Source organism: Procambarus clarkii, chromosome 87 (assembly GCF_040958095.1).
Source record: "Procambarus clarkii isolate CNS0578487 chromosome 87, FALCON_Pclarkii_2.0, whole genome shotgun sequence".
Taxonomy (NCBI): domain Eukaryota; kingdom Metazoa; phylum Arthropoda; class Malacostraca; order Decapoda; family Cambaridae; genus Procambarus; species Procambarus clarkii.
The window spans coordinates 1200147-1223128 of record NC_091236.1 but is presented as its reverse complement, the minus strand read 5'-3'; the positions used below and the strand labels follow the sequence as shown (position 1 = coordinate 1223128).

Below are 22982 nucleotides of genomic sequence, written 5' to 3'. Positions count from 1 at the left end.
TAGCAGCATGGCTAAGGATAGAGGAGTAATGGGGGATGGGTTAGTGACTGCGGTTGGGATGGGGAATCCCCAGGGGACAGGCTACCAGCATGACAATGAATTACTGAGGAGACGGTCTATTATAATACATGGATTATTCGAATCTAGGGCACCAACAAGACAAGAGAGAATAGAAACAGAAAAATACGAATTGCACGAGATATTGAGGTGTATTGGAGCAGAGATGGCAGAACGCGAGGTGGATATCAATCGACGGGTTGGACCTTACAATTGTACCAAGAATAGACCTGTTCTGGTGCAATTCTCCAATGAGGAGGCAGTGGAGTACATAATGAGGAGCAAGCATTTACTCAGAGGAAGTGAAACCCATTACAATGTGTTTATAGAGAGGTTTATGACGAAAGATGAGCAAACAGCCCACAAAAATAGATGGCAACAACGACACCGAAATAGTCTCTCAGGTAGTCTCACCTCCCAGGTCACATCCCAGGTCACCTCCCAGGGCACCTCCCAGGTCACCTCCCAGGTCGCATCCTCCCCAACTCAGCCCTCCTATACATCCCCCCTGCCTCAGCCTCCCACAACCCCCCTGTCCCTTCCACATTTGCACCTCCACAACGATTCCCCTGCCCCTGCTACATCACACTTGTCAGCGACCCCAGTGGGTCAAGCCATGCCCACCCCAAACCCACCTTCCCATCCCCCCTCCCCAAATACCCCTTCCCACTCCCCTGCCCCTTCTACCCCATTGACTTCAATTCCATCTACTCCATCCCAGCTTCCACTGCACCCCTCTTCCACTGACCCCCAAACCCCACCCAACCCTCACCCCTCCTATGCACCTCCAGCCCACATTTAACCCCCTCACCTTGTGACCCCCTAACACCTTCCCCCATCTCCCTCTTCCCCTCTTCTACCCCAAAACCCCCACCTACCCCCGATTCCCCCCTAACTAATATACCCTCTCTTCCACTCCCAGCACCCATGCTCCATTCTCATCTCAGCTCTCCGCCCTCAGTATCCCTCTTCCCCCCAACCTCTCAACCTCTATCTGACTCTCAGTCTCACTCTATTTCTCAACCCCCCTATGCTATTCAGACCCCTAACTTTCAGACCCATTATGCCCTTCCTACCCCCCTAGATGCCCAGACCCCATTCGCCTACCAGGCACTCCCAGGCACCCCCCTAGCACCCCCCCACTCACCCCCACAGCCCCCACTTGCCCCCCAGACACCCCCCAGTTCCCCCCAGACCCCTGGTGAAAGGGGGAACTCTGACACCCGAGTTTCCAAGAAGAGTCTCAAGGTTTGGTACACCAATGCTGATGGGGTAGCCAATAAAGCAGAAGAGATAAAAGAAAGAGTTAGTGAGGCAGACCCAGACATAGTGGCAATAGTGGAAACTAAAATAAATGTCATGATCTCGGATGCAATCTTTCCAGAGGGGTACCAGGTGATAAGAAAAGAAAGGACACAGAGACAGGGAGGAGGAGTGGCACTACTAATAAAGCGGAAATGGAAGTTTGATGAGCTGGAAAATCCGGGTACCAATGAAAGCACAAGCTTCATACATGGAACTCTGACAGTGGATGGGAAGAAGATTGTAATCTTGATACTCTACAATCCCCCACCAAACAGTAGAAGGCCCAGGCAGGAGTACGAGGACAGCAACAAGACATGTATGGATGAACTGCAGAGGGCAGCAACTTTAGCGCATAGAATGAGAGCGAAGCTGCTGGTCATGGGGGACCTAAATCACGGAGAGATAAATTGGGAAACGAGGAATCCCCATGGCGGGGAGGAGACCTGGGGAGCGAAGCTGGTAGACGTCATTGACAGGAATTTCCTAACACAGCATGTGAAAGAAGATACTAGGGAAAGAGGAGGGGATACGCCCAGCCTATTAGATCTCATTATCACTCAGAATGTAGAAGACATCGAGCAGTTGGAACATGAAATACCACTAGGAGCTAGTGACCATTGTGTCCTAGTCTTTGACTACATGATGGAGCTTAAAATTGTGACCAAAGGACAAGAGGTCCGGGAAAGGAGACTTGATTACAGAAAAGGGGACTACAGAAGGATAAGGGACTACCTGGGAGAAGTGCAGTGGGAGGAAGAACTTAGAGGAAAAACAGTGCAAGGTATGATGAACCAAGTCATATTGAAATGCAAGGAGGCTGAAGATAGATTTATTCCAACAATAAAGGAAAAAAGCAGGAGGGAATATAATAACCCATGGTTTAATAGACAGTGTCAGGAAGCAAAGGTGAGAAGCAGGAGGGAGTGGAGGAAGTACAGAAGACAAAGGACAGAGGACAACAGGATTAGATGTAACAGAGCTAGGAATGATTACATTAACATAAGACGAGTGTCGGAAAGGAATTATGAGAACGATATTGCAGTCAAAGCGAAAAAGCAACCAAAATTACTACATAGCCATATAAGAAGGAAGATGTCGGTAAATGACCAAGTGACAAGACTGAGGAAAACAGAAGGGGCATATACAGAAAGCGACAAGGAAATCTGCGAGGTACTGAATGCAAAATTCCATGGAGTGTTCACAACCGAGCCTGAGCAGCTCCCATTGTTAGAAGAGATTACCCAAGATGAAAGACTATCGGATATAGAGGTGACAGCAGAGGATGTAATGAAACAGTTGACAACACTGGATGCAAATAAAGCTGTTGGACCAGACAAAGTATCACCGTGGATACTCAAAGAGGCAGCGCAGGCTCTCAGCGTGCCTCTGGCAATGATCTTTAATGAGTCACTTATGTCGGGAGAATTGCCCAGTTGCTGGAAGGAGGCAAATGTCGTACCGATTTTCAAAAAGGGTGATAGGGAGGAGGCACTTAACTACAGACCCGTATCACTGACAAGCATCCCCTGCAAAATACTTGAAAGAATAATTAGGCTAAGACTTGTTGAGCACCTGGAGAGCATTGGGTTTGTAAACAAGCACCAACATGGGTTCTGGACAGGGAAATCATGCCTAACAAACCTTTTAGAATTCTATGATAAAGTAACAAGGATAAGGCAGGACAGAGAAGGCTGGGCAGACTGCATATTTCTTGACTGCCAAAAGGCCTTTGATACGGTACCGCACATGAGACTGCTATACAAACTTGAGAGGCAGGCAGGAGTAAGCGGAAAGGCCCTAGTATGGGTGAAGAACTACCTAACAGGAAGGAGCCAGAGGGTAATGGTAAGGGGCGAAAAGTAGGACTGGCGAACAGTAACAAGTGGAGTACCTCAAGGATCGGTGCTGGGACCAATCCTCTTTCTAATTTACGTAAATGATATGTTTACAGGAGTGGAATCATACATGTCAATGTTTGCAGATGACGCAAAATTAATGAGAAGAGTTGTGACAGACGAGGATTGTAGGATCCTCCAAGAGGACTTAAACAGGCTGCAGAGATGGTCAGGGAAATGGCTACTGGAGTTTAACACCAGTAAATGTAAAGTTATGGAAATGGGATCAGGTGACAGGAGACCAAAGGGACAGTACACAATGAAGGGGAACAGCCTACCTGTAACGATTCGAGAAAGAGACCTGGGAGTGGATGTGACACCTAATCTAACTCCTGAGGCACATATAAATAGGATAACGACAGCAGCGTACTCTACACTGGCGAAAATTAGAACTTCATTCAGAAACCTAAATGAGGAAGCTTTTAGGGCGCTTTACACTGCCTACGTGAGACCCGTCTTAGAGTATGCCGCGCCATCATGGAGCCCCCACCTGAAGAAACACATAAAGAAACTGGAGAAGGTTCAGAGGTTTGCGACGAGGCTTGTCCCAGAGCTACGAGGGATGGGATATGAAGAGCGGCTGAAGGAACTGAACCTTACGACACTAGAGAAAAGAAGGGAGAGAGGAGATATGATAGGGACATATAAAATACTCAGGGGAATTGACAAAGTGGAAATAGATGAAATGTTCACACGTAATAATAACAGAACGAGGGGACATGGGTGGAAACTGGAAACTCAGATGAGTCACAGAGATGTTAGGAAGTTTTCTTTTAGCGTGAGAGTAGTAGAAAAATGGAATGCACTTGGGGAACAGGTTGTGGAAGCAAATACTATTCATATTTTTAAAACTAGGTATGATAGGGAAATGGGACAGGAGTCATTGCTGTAAACAACCGATAGCTAGAAAGGCGGGATCCAAGAGTCAATGCTCGATCCTGCAAGCACATATAGGTGAGTACATACAGGTGAGTACACACACACACACACCAGGAAGCAGCCCGTGACAGCTGACTAACTCCCAGGAACCTATTTAATGCTAGGTAACAGGGGCAAAGGGTGAAAGAAACTCTGCCCATCGTTTCTCGCCAGCACCCGGGATTGAACCCAGGACCACAGGATCACGTGACCAGCGTTCTGTTCGCTTGGCCACCGGCTCCACTGTGTGTGTGTGTGTGTGTGTGTACTCACCTAGTTGTACTTGCGGGGGTTGAGCTCTGGTTCTTTGGTCCCGCCTCTCAACCGTCAATCAACAGATGTACAGGTTCCTGAGCCTACTTGGCTCTATCATATCTACACTTGAAGCTGTTTATTGAGTCAGCCTCCACAACATCACTTTCTAATGCATTCCATTTGTCTACTACTCTGACACTGAAAAAATTGAAAAAAAAAATCACACACACTCAGTGTGTCAAATGGTTGGTAGGGGAGGTTGTGGTGGCAGTCAGTATCACTCTGGCTGCTGTAGACCTCAGAGGATCTCGTCTCTCCAGCCTTCCCATGGTATTTCATCACCAGCCATATCTCTCTCTCTCTCTCTCTCTCTCTCTCTCTCTCTCTCTCTCTCTCTCTCTCTCTCTCTCTCTCTCTCTCTCTCTCTCTCTCCTTTCTCTGTCATCTCTCTTTCATCTCATCTCTCTTGCTCTACTCTTTCTCCTTGTTTATTTCTTCTCTCCTGTCTTTCTCCCTATGTTTCTCTCCTCTGTCTTTCTGCCAATCTCTGTCTTTCTAAATGCAATAAAGATAATTATACCTAATAATTTCAATAATTAATAATTAGCATCAACGTTTTAAAAACCTTTGCTCAAAAGCGTTATATCATAATATTTATAACACGTTTATTAAATCGTTATGACCTCATGTGTTATATTCGAATTTACAAATTTTCAAAACACGTTTAGGAAACGTAATTTAAAACGTGCCCAAAATAATAAAATGTCGTTTTTCAACGAAAACAATTAAATGTGGTTTTTATCACGTTTTGAAAACGAGAAAATGTTTGCTGGGTCATTAGTAAATGATTTTTGGGTTTTATTTATTATGTGCCTCTGTAACCCATTCCGTTACCGCTCACAGGATGGGTATAGGGTAAATAATTACAATAAATATAATAATAATAAATTAATAAAACTGAACTTTCATTCCAGGTAGCTTGTACGAACTGGAAGCGGCTGTGGATGGTCCTCACAGGCCTCAAAAAGGAAAATGATCACGTAATGAAAATGCCGAAAACATTAGTGCACAGGCATCACGAGATGATGATGCTTATTAAGCAGCCCCACAGTGTAAGATTATTACTACTTTTATGTACTTATATCATTTTGAAATTACAAAGTTATTCATTTGCTTCATGCAGAATTTTGTAGGGAATACTCAAGCTTGACTGTATTTAGATGGTGATTGTCATTATATATTCACTGTACAGTGACAGGAGTTACGAAGAGCATAACAAATGTGAGAGTTGAGATGACTCAGGGTTATAGAATTACTGTAATGGGAGATGTAAATTATAAAGTGGGAATAGACTTTCATTATGACATAATGTGAGGGATTTCTCTCTCAGAATAACTAGCATTCACTGTAGACTGAAACATTCATAGCATGAAAGTATGGTATTATTAACACACATTTTCAACATAAGGTTATGTATGGTACAAGGAAAATTATGAAATTGTACAGAAAAGTTGAATTTACTATGTGCGTGTTAAAGGTGTGTTTGAGAGAGACAGCTGGGGTGTGAGAGATATCTGGGGTGTGAGAGAGACCGCTGGGGTGTGTGAGAGAGACAGCTGGGGTGTGAGAGAGACAGCTGAGGTGTGAGAGAGACAGCTGGGGTGTGAGAGAAACAGCTGGGGTGTGTGAGAGACAGCTGGGGTGTGTGAAAGACAGCTGGGGTGTGTGGGAGACAGCTGGGTGTTAGAGAGACAGCTGAAGTGTGAGAGAGACAGCTGGGGTGTGTGAGAGACAGCTGGGGTGTGACAGACCGCTGTGGTGTGTGTGAGAGACAGCTGGGGTGTGAGAGAGACAGCTGGGGTGTGTGAGAGACAGCTGGGGTGTGTGAGAGACAGCTGGGGTGTGTGAGAGACAGCTGGGGTGTGTGCGAGACAGCTGGGGTGTGTGAGTGAGACAGCTGGGGTGTGTGAGACAGCTGGGGTGTGTGAGAGACAGCTGGGGTGTGTGAGAGACAGCTGGGGTGTGAGAGAGAGACAGCTGGGGTGTGAGAGAGACAGCTGGGGTGTGAGAGACAGCTGAGGTATGAGAGAGATATCTGAGGTGTGAGAGAGACAGCTGGGGTGTGAGAGAGACAGCTGGGGTGTGAGAGAGACAGCTGGGGTGTGTGAGAGAGACAGCTGGGGCGTGTGAGAGAGACAGCTGGGGTGTGTGAGAGAGACAGCTGGGGTGTGAGAGAGACAGCTGGGGTGTGAGAGAGACAGCTGGGGTGTGTGAGAGAGACAGCTGGGGTGCGTGAGAGAGAGAGCTGGGGTGTGACAGAGACAGCTGGGGTGTGAGAGAGACAGCTGGGGTGTGAGAGAGACAGCTGGTGTGTGAGAGAGACAGCTGGGGTGTGAGAGAGACAGCTGGGGTGTGAGAGAGACAGCTGGGGTGTGTGAGAGAGACAGCTGGGGTGTGTGAGAGAGACAGCTGGGGTGTGAGAGAGACAGCTGGGGTGTGACAGAGACAGCTGGGGTGTGTGCAGACAGCTGGGGTGTGTGAGAGACAGCTGGGGTGTGTGAGACAGTTGGGGTATGTGAGAGACAGCTGGGGTGTGAGAGACAGCTGGGGTGTGAGAGACAGCTGGGGTGTGTGAGTGAGACAGCTGGGATGTGTGAGACAGCTGGAGTGTGTGAAAGACAGCTGGGGTGTGAGAGAGACAACTAGGGTGTGAGAGAGACAGCTGAGGTATGACAGAGACAGCTGGGGTGTGTGAGAGAGACAGCTGGGGTGTATGAGTGAGACAGCTGGGGTGTGTGAGACAGCTGGGGTGTGAGAGAGAGACACCTGGGGTGTGTGAAAGAGACAGCTGGGGTGTGTGAGAGACAGCTGGGGTGTGTGAGTGAGACAGCTGGGGTGTGTGAGTGAGACAGCTGGGGTGTGTGAGAGACAGCTGGGGTGTGTGAGAGACAGCTGGGGTGTGAGAGAGACAGCTGGGGTGTGAGAGACAGCTGGGGTGTGAGAGAGACAGCTGGAGTGTGAGAGAGAGACAGCTGGGGTGTGAGAGAGACAGCTGGGGTGTGAGAGAGACAGCTGGAGTGTGAGAGAGAGACAGCTGGGGTGTGTGATAGACAGCTGGGGTGTGAAAGAGACAGCTGGGGTGTGAGAGAGACAGCTGGGGTGTGAGAGAGACAGCTGGGGTGTGTGAGAGACAGCAGGGGTGTGAGAGAGTCAGCTGGGGTGTGTGAGACAGCTGGCGTGTGTGAAAGACAGCTGGGGTGTGAGAGAGACAACTAGGGTGTGAGAGAGACAGCTGAGGTATGACAGAGACAGCTGGGGTGTGTGAGAGACAGCAGGGGTGTGAGAGAGTCAGCTGGGGTGTGTGAGACAGCTGGGGTGTGTGAAAGACAGCTGGGGTGTGAGAGAGACAACTAGGGTGTGAGAGAGACAGCTGGGGTGTGTGAGAGAGACAGCTGGGGTGTGTGAGAGAGACAGCTGGGGTGTGTGAGTGAGACAGCTGGGGTGTGTGAGTGAGACAGCTGGGGTGTGTGAGTGAGACAGCTGGGGTGTGAGAGAGAGACAGCTGGGGTGTGTGAAAGAGACAGCTGGGGTGTGTGAAAGAGACAGCTGGGGTGTGTGAGAGACAGCTGGGGTGTGTGAGAGACAGCTGGGGTGTGTGAGTGAGACAGCTGGGGTGTGTGAGTGAGACAGCTGGGGTGTGTGAGACAGCTGGGGTATGTGAGAGACAGCTGGGGTGTGAGAGAGACAGCTGGGGTGTGAGAGACAACTGGGGTGTGAGAGACAGCTGGGGTGTGAGAGAGACAGCTGGAGTGTGACAGAGAGACAGTTGGGGTGTGAGAGATACAGCTGGGGTGTGAGAGAGACAGCAGGAGTGTGAGAGAGAGACAGCTGGGGTGTGAGAGAGACAGCTGGAGTGTGAGAGAGAGACAGCTGGGGTGTGTGAGAGACAGCTAGGGTGTGAAAGAGACAGCTAGGGTGTGAAAGAGACAGCTGGGGTGTGAGAGAGACAGCTGGGGTGTGAGAGAGACAGCTGGGGTGTGTGAGAGACAGCAGGGGTGTGAGAGAGTCAGCTGGGGTGTGTGAGACAGCTTGGGTGTGTGAGTGAGACAGCTGGGGTGTGTGAGAGACAGCTGGGGTGTGAGAGATAGTTGGGGAGTGAGAGACAGCTGGGGTGTGAGAGAGATCGCTAGGGTGTGAGAGAGACTGCTGGGGTGTTAGAGAGACAGCTGGGGTGTGAGAGAGACAGCTGGGGTGTGACAGATAGTTGGAGAGTGAGAGACAGCTGGGGTGTGAGAGACCGCTGGGGTGTTTGAGAGACAGCTAGGGTGTGAGAGATAGTTGGGGAGTGAGAGACAGCTGGGGTGTGAGAGAGACAGCTGGGGTGTGAGAGAGATCGCTAGGGTGTGTGAGAGACAGCTGGGGTGTGAGAGAGACAGCTGGGGTGTGAGAGAGATCGCTAGGGTCTGTGAAAGAGACAGCTGGGGTGTGAGAGAGACAGCTAGAGCGTGAGAGACAGCTGGGGTGTGAGAGACAGCTGGGGTGTGTGTGAGAGACAGCTAGGGTGTGAGAGACAGCTGGGGTGTGTGTGAGAGAGACAGCTGGGGTGTGTGTGAGAGACAGCTGGGGTGTGAGAGACAGCTAGGGTGTGCATGAGGCAGCTGTGGTGTGTGTGAGAGACAGCTGGGGTGTGAGAGACAGCTGGGGTGTGCATGAGGCAGCTGGGGTGTGAATGACAGCTGGGGTGAGAGAGACAGCTGTGGTGTGTGTGAGAGACAGCTGGGGTGTGCATGAGACAGCTGGGGTGTGAGAGACAGCTGGGGTGTGAAAGAGACAGCTGGGGTGTGAGAGAGACAGCTGGGGTGTGAGAGAGACAGCTGGGGTGTGTGAGAGATAGCAGGGGTGTGAGAGAGTCAGCTGGGGTGTGTGAGACAGCTTGGGTGTGTGAGTGAGACAGCTGGGGTGTGTGAGAGACAGCTGGGGTGTGTGAGAGACAGCAGGGGTGTGAGAGAGTCAGCTGGGGTGTGAGAGAGACAGCTGGAGTGTGAGAGAGAGACAGTTGGGGTGTGAGAGAGACAGCTGGGGTGTGTGAAAGACAGCTGGGGTGTGAGAGAGACAACTAGGGTGTGTGAGAGACAGCTGGGGTGTGTGTGAGACAGCTGGGGTGTGTGAGTGAGACAGCTGGGGTGTGTGAGTGAGACAGCTGGGGTGTGTGAGACAGCTGGGGTGTGAGAGACAGCTGGGGTGTGAGAGAGACAGCTGGGGTGTGAGAGACAGCTGGGGTGTGAGAGAGACAGCTGGGATGTGAGAGAGAGACAGCTGGGGTGTGAGAGAGACAGCTGGAGTGTGAGAGAGAGACAGCTGGGGTGTGAGAGAGACAGCTGGGATGTGAGAGAGACAGCTGGAGTGTGAGAGAGAGACAGCTGGGGTGTGAGAGAGACAGCTGGAGTGTGAGAGAGAGACAGTTGGGGTGTGTGAGAGACAGCTGTGGTGTGAAAGAGACAGCTGGGGTGTGAGAGAGACAGCTGGGGTGTGAGAGAGACAGCTGGGGTGTGTGAGAGACAGCAGGGGTGTGAGAGAGTCAGCTGGGGTGTGTGAGACAGCTTGGGTGTGTGAGTGAGACAGCTGGGGTGTGTGAGAGACAGCTGGGGTGTGGGAGAGATCGCTAGGGTGTGAGAGACAGCTGTGGTGTGTGTGAGAGACAGCTGGGGTGTGTGTGAGAGACAGCTGGGGTGGGTGTGAGAGACAGCTGTGATGTGTGTGAGAGACAGCTGGGGTGTGTGTGAGAGACAGCTGGGGTGTGCATGAGGCAGCTGGGGTGTGTGAGAGAGACAGCTGGGGTGTGTGTGAGAGACAGCTGGGGTGTGCAAGAGACAGCTGGGGTGTGTGTGAGAGACAGCTGGGGTGTGCAAGAGACAGCTGGGGTGTGTGTGAGAGACAGCTGGGGTGTGTGTGAGAGACAGCTGGGGTGTGCAAGAGACAGCTGGGGTGTGTGTGAAAGACAGCTGGGGTGTGCAAGAGACAGCTGGGGTGTGTGTGAGAGACAGCTGGGGTGTGCAAGAGACAGCTGGGGTGTGTGTGAGAGACAGCTGGGGTGTGCAAGAGACAGCTGGGGTGTGTGTGAGAGACAGCTGGGGTGTGCAAGAGACAGCTGGGGTGTGTGTGAGAGACAGCTGGGGTGTGCAAGAGACAGCTGGGGTGTGTGTGAAAGACAGCTGGGGTGTGCAAGAGACAGCTGGGGTGTGTGTGAAAGACAGCTGGGGTGTGCAAGAGACAGCTGGGGTGTGTGTGAAAGACAGCTGGGGTGTGCAAGAGACAGCTGGGGTGTGCAAGAGACAGCTGGGGTGTGAGAGATAGCTGGGGGGGTGTACTCACCTAGTTGTACTCACCGAGTTGTGCTTGCGGGGGTTGAGCTTTGTATGTTTGGTCCCGCCTCTCAATTGTCAATCATCTGGTGTACAGAGTCCTGAGCCTACTGGGCTCTATCATACCTATATTTGAAACTTTGTATGGAGTCAGCCGCCACCACATCACTTCCGAGTGCATGCATTCCATTTATTAATTAACTACTCTAACATTGAACAAATTCTTTCCAATGTCTCTGTGGCTCATCTGGGTACTAAGTTTCCACCTGTGTCCCCTTGTTCGTGTTCCATCCGTGCTGAAGAGTTTGTCTTTGTCCACACTGTCAATTCACCTGAGAATTTTGTAGGTAGTTATCATGTGTCCCCTTCTCCTCTGTTTTCCAGGGACGTGAGGTTCAGCTTCTTTAGCCTTTCCTCGTAGCTCATACCTCTCAGTTCCGGGACGAGTCTGTTGGCATACCGCTGAATCTTCTCTAACTTTGTCTTGTGTTTAACTAGGTATGGACTCCAGGCTGGAGCTGCATACTCCAGGATTGATCTTACATAAGTGGTATTCAGGGTCCTGAACTATTCATTACACAAGTTTCTAAATGCAGTTCTTATGTTGGCCAACCTAGCATATGCCGCTGATTATATCCTTTTGATGTGGGCCTCTGGGGGACAGGTTCGGTGTAATATCAACCCCCAGATCTTTCTCTCTCTTTGACTCATGAAGGATTTCACCTCCCAGATGGTACCTTGTGTTCAGCCTTCTGCTCCCTTCGCCTAATTTCATTACTTTACACTTTCCTGAGTGGTACTTTCGCAGCCATTTTCTAGACCATTCCTCCAGTTTGTCCAGGTCATCCTGTAGTCTCTGTCTATCTTCATCTGTCTTGATTCTTCTCTTAATTTTTTCATCATCTGCAAACATTGAGAGGAATGAGTCTATACCCTCCGGAAGATCGTTTACATATATTAAAAACAGGATGAGTCCAAGTACTGAGCCCTGTGGGACTCCGCTAGTGACATCTCGCCACTCTCATGTCTCCCCCCCCCCCCCCCTCACAGTTACTCGTTGTTTCCTGCTGTTTAAATACTCCCTTGTCCACTGGAGCCTTTTATGGGGTACTGTGTCAAAGGCTTTCTGGCAGTCCAAGAAAATGCAGTCTTCCCACCCTTCTCTTTCTTGCCTAATTTTTGTTGCCTGGTCATAGAATTCTATTAAACCTGTGAGGCACGATTTGCCATCTCTGAACCCATGTTGGTGGTGCGTTACAAAGCTATTTCCTGCCAAATGCTCTACGAGCGTTTTCCTCACGATCTTCTCTATCACCTTGCATGGTATACAAGTTAGGGAAACTGGCCAGTAGTTTAGTGCCTCTTGCCTGTCACCCTTTTTGTATATTGGGACTACGTTAGCTGTTTTCCAACTTTCCGGTAAGTCTCCTGTTTCCAGAGACCTGTTATACACCATAAAGAGTGGCACACTTAGAGCTTCTGCACCTTCCTTTAGTATCCATGGTGAGATTCTGTCAGCCCCAATAGCCTTTGTCACATTCAGCTCTAACAGATTTATTTTGACTTCATCACTGGTGACGATAAATTCCTCCAAGGTTGCTTGGTCTGCCTCCTCATTTAGTGCAGGGGCTTCTCTTTGTTCTATTGTGAAGACCTCCTGGAGCCTCTTGTTGAGTTCTTCACACACCTCCTTCTCATTCGCTGTGTATCTGTTCTCCGCTTTTCTCAGTTTCATCACTTCTTCCTTCACTGCTGTTTTCTTCCTGATGTGGCTGTGGAGTAGCTTTGGTCGGGTCTTGGCTTTCCTCGCGATATCAGTTTCCTACTGTCTCTCTGCTTCCCTCCTCACTCTGAGGTACTCATTTCTGGCCCTCTGGTATCTCTCCCTGTGAGACACAGCTGGAGTGTGAGAGAGGGAGCTGAGGTGCGTGAGAGACAGCTGGGGTGTGTGAGAGACAGCTGAGGTGTGAGCGACAGCTTGAGTGTAAGAGACAGCTAGGGTATGTGAGAGACAACTTAGATGTGAGAGAGACAGCTGGAGGTGTGAGAGAGACAGCTGGGGTATGAGAGAGAGACAGCTGGGGTGTGAGAGAGAGAGAGCTGGTGTGTGAGAGAGAGAGCTGGGGTGAGTGAGAGATAACTGGGGTTTGAGAGAGACAGCTGGGGTGTGAGAGAGCTGGGGTATGTGAGAGACAGCTGGGGTGTGTGAGAGACAGCTGAGGTATGTGAGAGACAGCTGGGGTGTGAGAGAGAGAGAGCTGGGGTATGTGAGAGACAGCTGGGGTGTGTGAGAGACAGCTGAGGTATGTGAGAGACAGCTGGGGTATGTGAGAGACAGCTGAGGTATGCGAGAGACAGCTGGGGTGTGTGAGATACAGCTGAGGTATGTGAGAGACAGCTGGGGTATGTGAGAGACAGCTGAGGTATGTGAGAGACAGTTGGGGTGTGTGAGAGACAGCTGAGGTATGTGAGAGACAGCTGGGGTATGTGAGAGGGAGAGAGAGCTGGTGTGTGAGAGAGAGAGCTGGGGTGAGTGAGAGAAAGCGGGGAGATGTGAGAGACTGCTGGGGTGGGAAAGAGATAGCTGGGGTGTGTGAGAGACAGCTGGGGTGTGTGAGAGACAGCTGGGGTGTGTGAGAGACAGCTGGGGGGTGTGAGAGACAGCTGGGTGCGTGAGAGACAGCTGGGGTGTGTGAGAGACAGCTGGGGTGTGTGAGAGACAGCTGGGGTGTGTGAGAGAAAGCGGGGAGATGTGAGAGACTGCTGGGGTGGGAAAGAGATAGCTGGGGTGTGTGAGAGACAGCTGGGGTGTGTGGGAGACAGCTGGGGTGTGTGAGAGACAGCTGGGGTGTGTGAGAGACAGCTGGGTGCGTGAGAGACAGCTGGGGTGTGTGAGAGACAGCTGGGGTGTGTGAGAGACAGCTGGGGTGTGTGAGAGACAGCTGGTGTATGTGAGAGACAGCTGGGGTATGTGAGAGACAGCTGGGGTATGTGAGAGACAGCTGGGGTGTGTGAGACAGCTGGGGTGTGTGAGAGACAGCTGGGGTGTGTGAGAGACAGCTGGGGTGAGTGAGAGAGAGCTGGGGTGTGTGAGAGGCAGCTGGGGTGTGTGAGAGAGAGCTGGGGTGTGTGAGAGACAGCTGGGGTGTGTGAGAGACAGCTGGGGTGTGTGAGAGACAGCTGGGGTATGTGAGAGACAGCTGGTGTGTGTGAGAGACAGCTAGTGTGTGTGAGAGACAGCTGGGGTGTGTGAGAGACAGCTGGGGTGTGTGAGAGACAGCTGGGGTGTGTGAGAGACAGCTGGGGTGTGTGAGAGACAGCTGGGGTATGTGAGAGACAGCTGGGGTGTGTGAGAGACAGCTGGGGTGTGTGAGAGACAGCTGGGGTGTGTGAGAGGCAGCTGGGGTGTGTGAGAGACAGCTGGGGTATGTGAGAGACAGCTGGTGTGTGTGAGAGACAGCTGGGGTGTGTGAGAGACAGCTGGAGTATGTGAGAGACAGCTGGGGTGTGTGTGAGAGACTGCTGGTGTGTGTGAGAGACAGCTGAGGTGTGTGTGAGAGACAGCTGGGGTATGTGAGAGACAGCTTGGGTGTGTGAGAGACAGCTGGGGTGTGTGTGAGAGGCAGCTGGGGTGGGTGAGAGACAGCTTGGGGTGTGTGAGAGACAGCTGGGGTGTGTGTGAGAGACAGCTGGGGTGTGTGAGAGATAGCTGGGGTGTGTGAGAGACAGCTGGGGTGTGTGAGAGACAGCTGGGATATGTGAGAGACAGCTGGGATATGTGAGAGACAGCTGGGGTGTGTGAGAGACAGCTGGGATATGTGAGAGACAGCTGGGGTGTGTGAGAGACAGCTGGGATATGTGAGAGACAGCTGGGGTGTGTGAGAGACAGCTGGGGTGTGTGAGAGACAGCTGGGATATGTGAGAGACAGCTGGGATATGTGAGAGACAGCTGGGATATGTGAGAGACAGCTGGGGTCTGTGAGAGACAGCTGGGATATGTGAGAGACAGCTGGGGTGTGTGAGAGACAGCTGGGGTATGTGAGAGACAGCTGGGATGTGTGAGAGACAGCTGGGGTATGTGGGAGACAGTTGGGGTGTTTGAGAGACAGCTGAGGTATGTGAGAGACAGCTGGGGTATGTGAGAGGGAGAGAGAGCTGGTGTGTGAGAGAGAGAGCTGGGATGAGTGAGAGATATCTGGGGTTTGAGAGAGACAGCTGGGGTGTGAGAGAGAGAGCTGGGGTGTGTGAGAGAAAGCGGGGAGATGTGAGAGACTGCTGGGGTGGGAAAGAGATAGCTGGGGTGTTTGAGAGACATCTGGGGTGTGTGAGAGACAACTGGGTGCGTGAGAGACAGCTGGGGTGTAAGAGAGACAGCTGGTTTATGAGAGACAGGTGTTTTGTGAGAGACAGTTGGGGTGTGTGAGAGAACGCTGGGGTGTGTGAGAGACAGCTGGGGTGTGTGAGAGACAGCTGGGGTATGTCAGTGACAGCTGGGGTATGTGAGAGACAGCTGGGGTGTGTGAGAGACAGCTGGGGTGTGTGAGAGACAGCTGGAGTATGTGAGAGACATCTGGGGTGTGTGAGAGACAGCTGGGGTGTGTGAGAGACAGCTGTTGTATGTGAGAGACAACTGGGGTGTGTGAGAGACAGCTGGGGTGTGTGAGAGACAGCTGGGGTGTGTGAGAGACAGCTGGGGTGTGTGAGAGACAGCTGGGGTATGTGAGAGACAGCTGGGGTGTGTGAGAGACAGCTGGGGTGTGTGTGAGAGGCAGCTGGAGTGTGTGAGAGACAGCTGGGATGTGTGAGAGATAGCTGGGGTGTGTGAGAGACAGCTGGGGTGTGTGTGAGAGGCAGCTGGGGTGTGTGAGAGACAGCTGGGGTGTGTGAGAGATAGCTGGGGTGTGTGAGAGACAGCTGGGGTGTGTGAGAGACAGCTGGGATATGTGATAGACAGCTGGGATATGTGAGAGACAGCTGGGGTGTGTGAGAGACAGTTGGGATATGTGAGAGACAGTTGGGATATGTGAGAGACAGCTGGGATATGTGAGAGACAACTGGGGTGTGTGAGAGACAGCTGGGGTGTGTGAGAGACAGCTGGGGTATGTGAGAGACAGCTGGGGTGTGTGTGAGGGACAGCTGGGGTGTGTGAGAGACAGCTGAGGTGTGTTTGAGAGACAGCTGGGGTATGTGAGAGACAGCTTGGGGTGTGTGAAAGACAGCTGGGGTGTGTGTGTGAGAGGCAGCTGGGGTGTGTGTAAGAGACAGCTGGGGTGTGTGAGAGACAGATAAGGTGTGTGAGAGACAGCTGGGGTGTGTGAGAGACAGCTGGGGGGGTGTGAGAGGCAGCTGGGGTGTGTGAGAGACAGCTGGGGTGTGTGAGAGAGATAGCTAGGGTGTGAGAGGCAGCTGGGGTGTGTGAGAGACAGCTGGGGTGTGTGAGAGAGATAGCTAGGGTGTGAGAGTGATAACTGGAGTGTGAGAAACATAGCTGGCGTGTGTGAGAGACAGCTGGGGTATGTGAGAGACAGCTGGGGTGTGCAGGAGACAGCTGGGGTGTAAGAGAGACAGCTCGGGTGTAAGAGAGACAGCTGGGTTGTAAGAGAGACAGCTGGGTTGTAAGAGAGACAGCTGGGGTGTAAGAGAGACAGCTGGGGTGTGTGTGAGAGACAGCTGGGGTGTGAGAGAGACAGCTGGGGTGTAAGAGAGACAGCTGGGGTGTAAGAGAGACAGCTGGGGTGTAAGAGAGACAGCTGGGGTGTAAGGGAGACAGCTGGGGTGTAAGGGAGACAGCTGGGGTGTGAGAGAATGGACTTTAAATATGGAAAGACTGAGGTGGGGAACAGGTAAAATGTTGTTGTTATTTTAGATTCAGCTTCTCAGAACAGAAAGTTCCAAGTAGCATGGGCTATGGTGAGACCCTAAGAGGAGACTCTTCGCAGCCATTATCTGTATCAATTATTGATACTGGAGATCTGGCGCTGGACAACCCGTCCTCTTAAAAATAACGTCACTTTTGTCTGGTATGCGCGCTATGGCCAAATTTGGAAGTAATTTGAAATGAAATCGACTCACAAAAGTGACGTACTGTTCCGTTTTCTGTTTGAGTCGTCCGGCTTACTCGGCCAGCTTAGAAAAGGATTTTTTCCATTAACGTTTTTCATACCATTTTGAAACTTTATGAGAATTTCCTGTCCACCTAACCTATTAGAGGACCCATAACTTACTGTTGCTCACGGGAGACATCTCCCGTCACGCAGGGTGCAGTCGCGCCTCCACAGATCTCCAGTATCAGCTCTTGATACTGGTAATGGCTCAAAAGGGCCACCACTTACGGGCTATTCATGCCCGTGCCACCTTTTGGGTGGCTTAATCTTTATCAATCAATTTACTGTTGTTGAAAAAAAAAAATCCCAAATATATAATAATTTTTTTTTTTCATTTTCAAATTACGTCCATATTCAGCCATACAGGAAAACGGCCAAAAGCCACGTTCTTTTTAAGAGGACAGGTTGCGCTGGATGGGGGTCTTTATGGTGGAAAGTCCATCTGTGGCTAACTGCCAACACACTCACCCTTAACATTGACAAAACCTTTTATATTCTGTTTGGCAATAAATCCTCTAATCAAATAAATCTCAAAATAAACAATACCCAAATTTTTAACAAATTAGATGGCAAATTCCTTGGCATTCTCATTGACCACAAGCTTAATTTCCAGGGACACATTCTAAACATATCAAAAAAAGTTTCAAAAACTGTGGGCATTCTTTCTAAGATCAGATATTATGTACCACGCCCTGCCCTGGTGACTCTCTATTACTCCCTTATCTATCCATATCTCAACTATGGTATTTGTGCTTGGGGCTCTACTACCCAAAATCACTTACGTCCTCTAATTACTCAACACAAAGCTGCTATTAGGACAATATCCAATTCTGGCCCCAGACATCACTCGGTACCCCTACTTAAATCTCTGAATATGTTAGACATTAAGTCACTGCACATTCTCTCATGTGTATTATACATATATAAAACGCTAAACTATAATGCCAATCCTGATCTCAAAAGCTTCATAGAAGGTTGTATCAGAACCCATGAGCACCACACCAGAAATAAATACAGTTTTGATATTCCTAGAGTACGACTTAATCAAACTAAAAATGCTCTACAAATCAAGGGGCCCAGAATGTGGAATGACCTTCCCAACCATGTTAAAGACTGTACCTCTCTCAACCAGTTTAAGTTAAAAGCGAAGCTATACCTAATAAATTCCCTGTAACCTACCTTACCCTTCTATTGTCAACCAATGTCTGTTTTTTTCTTTAAAGAGCGCTGTTTGTCGACATAATTGTATTTGTGCTGCTTTTTCATCTATGTTTTCATTTCTTGTTTTCATTCTACTCATTATGCTCAATTAGTATTAAGCTTGTCATTTAAGTTTATCATGCCCGAAACGCTTTGCGTAACAGTGGCTTTAGGCATTGTATGTACTAGCTATACCTATAAGTTAAACAATCCTTGTAAATATTTATTGTATGTATGTACCTTACCTAAATAAAATTGTATTGTATTGTATTGTATTGTATTGTATTGATTACAGTCTCGGAGGGCTGGCTGTAACAGTTATGGAGCTGGTTGGGTTAGTGTAGACCTCTTGGTCTTCCGTTTTTCTTTTGCTGAGACTTTGGCTGAGCCGTGTTGTCGTTGGAGTTTGGTGAGGTGGCCTGCATGAGGTGGTCTTGTACCGAGTAGTTGTCGTATTTGTGCTCCTACTAAGATTTCCTTGTCTGAGGAGTCCGTAACATCCGTAGTTGATGATTTCGTCTTTCGTCTCGCACGAAAGACGACACAACACCTGAGGTAGGCTCAGGTGTCGTGGATTAGTGGTAGAAGCTATTTTAGGAGCGTTGGTGGTGCTGTTAGTATTTCTTGACAGGACGTCTGCCAGCGCGTCTGCTGAGATGGTGATGGTAGGAGCGTTGAAAACTGGAGAGGGACATACCTCTGTTTGTGCTGCCCGGGTCTAGGGTGGTTCTGGAGTCTGTGTTGAGATCGACTGCGTGGTCGTCCTAGTGATAGTCTCCGGAGTAGTAGTGGAGGCAGTGAGACTTGCGCCTGGGGCGATGATGGGGTCCAGGCCGTTGGCTAGGTACAGCGCGTTGAGTTTCTTGACAAATCGTTGATTATCTGGTTCATCCAGCCTCTCCGCTAGTCGAATAAGACCAGGGATAATACCTGTACGTGATGCAAGGGACTGTGAGGGTGCTGGTTGGTCTTTAGGTCCCCAGTGTGAAAGCTGGGTGATCTGTTGGGAGGAGCCACTGTTTGGTAGGGCTGGTATGGTCGTAGTCTGCATGTATCTTATAGAAGGGAGGTTCGGGAACTGGTCAGTTCCACGGTCTAAGGTTGCTGCGACTTGCCTCTGGGTGGTTGGCGGCGTTAATTTTCTTCAGTTCCTCCTTTCTTTTTGTGCAAAGGTAAGAGGTGGCAGCGTGCTGTTTACCACAGTTCGTGCATTTCTTGATGGTGGCGGTACAGTCCTTGTAGTTGTGAGTGCTGGAGCATGAGCTGCACTTAACCGTTTGTTCTGGGCACTTGTTGGAGAAGTGCTCATAGTTGAAGCACTTGTAGCACCTGTCTCACGTTGTAGACTTTCTCCATGGCGATCTGGTTTGGGGAGGAGGTGATTCCATAGCGCTTGAACCCGTTCTTCACTGCTTCCTGAGCCTGTTCTGCTGTTTCGAAGGTCATCTTCATCGTGGGTCGAGTGGCGCCGTTACTCTTGACGAGTAGAGCTGTCGTCGTTTTCCGGGTAGGGTTTTTTGTTCGTTCACTTGCCGCCCTATGTGTCGGGTGCCTTACCCACTAACCAGCGGTTCAGCCTGTTCACAAATATCGTTTTCCCTGCAGTGATTTTTCTGGGAGGAATCGGTGAGAGGTTCGCCTCCAGTAGTGGAACCCAGCGATCCGGATCCAGGATCTTCTGTAGGTCTGCTTTTGTTGCCACTATTACTGTGGCCTCGTTACCATGCATATAGACATTAACTGATCTCACTGATTTCGCCTTGTCAATGGCTGCTGCAGTTTCACGCTCAGAGCCCTTGTAGACTCCGAGTAGTCGCACTGTCACTTTGTATGTTGTGTTCTCTGGTAATGGCTCAGATTGTCAGGAGAACCTGGAGTGTAGAGTGGTTTGCCAGCAACTGTGTGGGGACACAGCTTGCCAGCAACTGTGTGGGGACACAGCTTGCCAGCAACTGTGTGGGGACACAGCTTGCCAGCAACTGTGTGGGAACACAGCTTACCAGCAACTGTGTGGGGACACAGCTTGCCAGCAACTGTGTGGGAACACAGCTTGCCAGCAACTGTGTGGGGACACAGCTTGCCAGCAACTGTGTGGGGACACAGCTTGCCAGCAACTGTGTGGGGACACAGCTTGCCAGCAACTGTGTGGGAACACAGCTTGCCAGCAACTGTGTGGGGACACAGCTTGCCAGCAACTGTGTGGGAACACAGCTTGCCAGCAACTGTGTGGGGACACAGCTTGCCAGCAACTGTGTGGGAACACAGCTTGCCAGCAACTGTGTGGGAACACAGCTTGCCAGCAACTGTGTGGGGACACAGCTTGCCAGCAACTGTGTGGGGACACAGCTTACCAGCAACTGTGTGGGGACACAGCTTGCCAGCAACTGTGTGGGGACACAGCTTGCCAGCAACTGTGTGGGGACACAGCTTGCCAGCAACTGTGTGGGGACACAGCTTGCCAGCAACTGTGTGGGGACACAGCTTGCCAGCAACTGTGTGGGGACACAGCTTGCCAGCAACTGTGTGGGGACACAGCTTGCCAGCAACTGTGTGGGGACACAGCTTGCCAGCAACTGTGTGGGAACACAGCTTGCCAGCAACTGTGTGGGGACACAGCTTCCCAGCAACTGTGTGGGAACACAGCTTGCCAGCAAGAGAGGTGTGGGGTGAGCAGGTAAGAGATGAAGGTAATTCCAATAAGAAGGTAAGAGTAAGGTGAAAGGTAAGAATAGGATAAAATATACGAATGGGATGAAGGAAGAATGGGATAAATTTAGAATGAGAGTAGTGTAAGAAAAATTAATAGGTGGTAGGCTTAAGTCAGGTCGCGTTTGTTAGGAAGGTTGTAGCATGTGAGTATGTACTGTGAAAGGGAAGAGTCAACAGCAACAAAGCCAGGACTAAGGTTCATGTTGGGTATGTTGTGTATCAGAGCAGATTCAACAAGACGGCTTCTGTGAAGAGTAGAGGCAGGAAAGATTATTTTAGAGGATCATCAAGGATGATAAGAATCACAAACATGACAGAAGAGAGCATTGTTTGTCTCTGCAGACTTTACACTTCCTTTGTGTTCCTCAAGTCTGTCAATAAGTGTACATTAAATGTACACTTGTGTACACTTAGACCATGTGGGTATAACACTAAATCCATTTTTAAGTATTTTCGGGTAAGTTGGTCAATGCTCTTCTGAACATCTCTTCAACGTGATCCCTTTCATGTATTTATAAAAACAAACTCAGTTTTAATCTGCATATATTCAGATTTCCAAAATCTTTTATTGCACTAATTTTTAAGAGATCTGAAGTTGTCAATAGAAAATGACCCTCTTCTTAACTTTCACTTGTGTTGGATCTCATACCAATATATATTACCAACATAAAAAATCCTGCTGTCAACAAATGGTATTATTCAAATTTGTCTCATTTATCTGACATCCAAAATAGTCTATAAGCATTGCTACATCACTAAAATATTCAAAAAACTAATTTTCAGACCAGAGTGCTTCTGAAGAAGCTTAACACCTACACCAAGCTGCTGGTGGTGAGGGATCCCTACCAACGCCTTCTCTCCGCATACCGCGACAAGTTTGAGGACAAAGGAGAAGAGTTCTATATTAAAAATTACGCACCTGTTATTAGAACCTTCCGGCAGAATGTGAGTGACTCAAGGAGTCCGAAGCCTGATACAGGAGTCACCTTCTCAGAGTTCGTCAGTTACATCTTGAGTCTCCCTAAAACAAGCTTTGATGAGCACTGGAGACCATACCAGCAGTTGTGCTTCCCGTGCGACATACATTACGATGTCATTGGCAAATACGAAACGTTGGTCAAGGATTCTGAGCACTTTTTGCGATTAATTGGAGCTCCGGAGACCCTGCATTTCCCAGCCTACGCCCCCAGCAGGACCTCTGAGCTCCTGCAGGCCTACATGGCCAGCCTCTCCCACCACCAGCGTCAAGGTCTCCGCAAGGTATACGAAATGGACTTTGAAATGTTTCAATATCGAGACAAACTATAATTTTTACTGACTAACTTTAGGCAATAATAAAGAAGTGTTGATACTGTGCACAGCACAGAAATAAATATTGTAATAGAAATTGAGATTTTAAGACAAATATTTCGAGCATTGAGCAACAAATAATGTTCTGTCAGTTAATATGTATGTGTTAATGAGTCTATACAATCCCCCGTGACTCAGTGGTAAAGCACTCGCCTGGCACTTCGCGAGTGCTGGGTTTGTTGGCCTAGCCAGAGAGGCTTGATTAGGCGCCAATCCTTAAGTGAAGCCTCTGTTCACCCAGCAGTGATTGGGTACCTGGTGTAGGGAAAACTTACTAGCGGGATTTTAATTATTTATTTTAATTATTATTATATATTTATTTATTATATAAGTTATATTTAATTTGATATTAAATATTTTTTTAGAGAATGGACTGTGTAGTTTAAATTTTAGCCCACTAGTAACCTCCTTCACAAACTTAGGGGGGTATTTTTATGTTCTACTAAATCAAAACTAATTGATTGATACAAAATTTTACTACTAGTTATTCTACGATTAAAAGATTGGTTAATAATATGAATATTGACATGCTGAGCTGTCTTTGTAGAATGCAGCCTGTTTAACAAGCAATAAACACGTCTGAATCATGTAAATTTGGTTTCCTCCTGGACATGTGGTTATGGTGTCGCGTATAGTGTGATAAACCAGCTAAGTTGCTGCAAATGGCTCATGCAGTCACAATTTCACCTGCCGGAATGTTACATCATAAACAATGCAAAGCAACAGATATGACAATGAGAAGTATTAAATTAATGATGGACACTTACCTGTTCCGGGTGGTTTGTCCTCCCTCATAACCGGCTCAACATTACATAATATAATATGGC

The 22982-nt window shown here is 49.4% G+C and overlaps 1 protein-coding gene across 1 annotated transcript in view; it reads left to right on the top strand.

Annotated features, from left to right (window-relative positions):
• LOC123746941 (carbohydrate sulfotransferase 11) overlaps positions 1–22740 on the top strand; it is a 118656-nt gene extending 95916 nt beyond the window's left edge. Inside the window, exons 5-6 of the mRNA XM_069317265.1 lie at positions 5405–5542; positions 21589–22740. Coding sequence (XP_069173366.1) covers positions 5405–5542; positions 21589–22113 — 663 coding nt within the window. The 3' untranslated portion in view covers positions 22114–22740. The remainder of the gene's footprint in view (positions 1–5404; positions 5543–21588) is intronic.
• Positions 22741–22982: the final 242 nt, after the last annotated feature.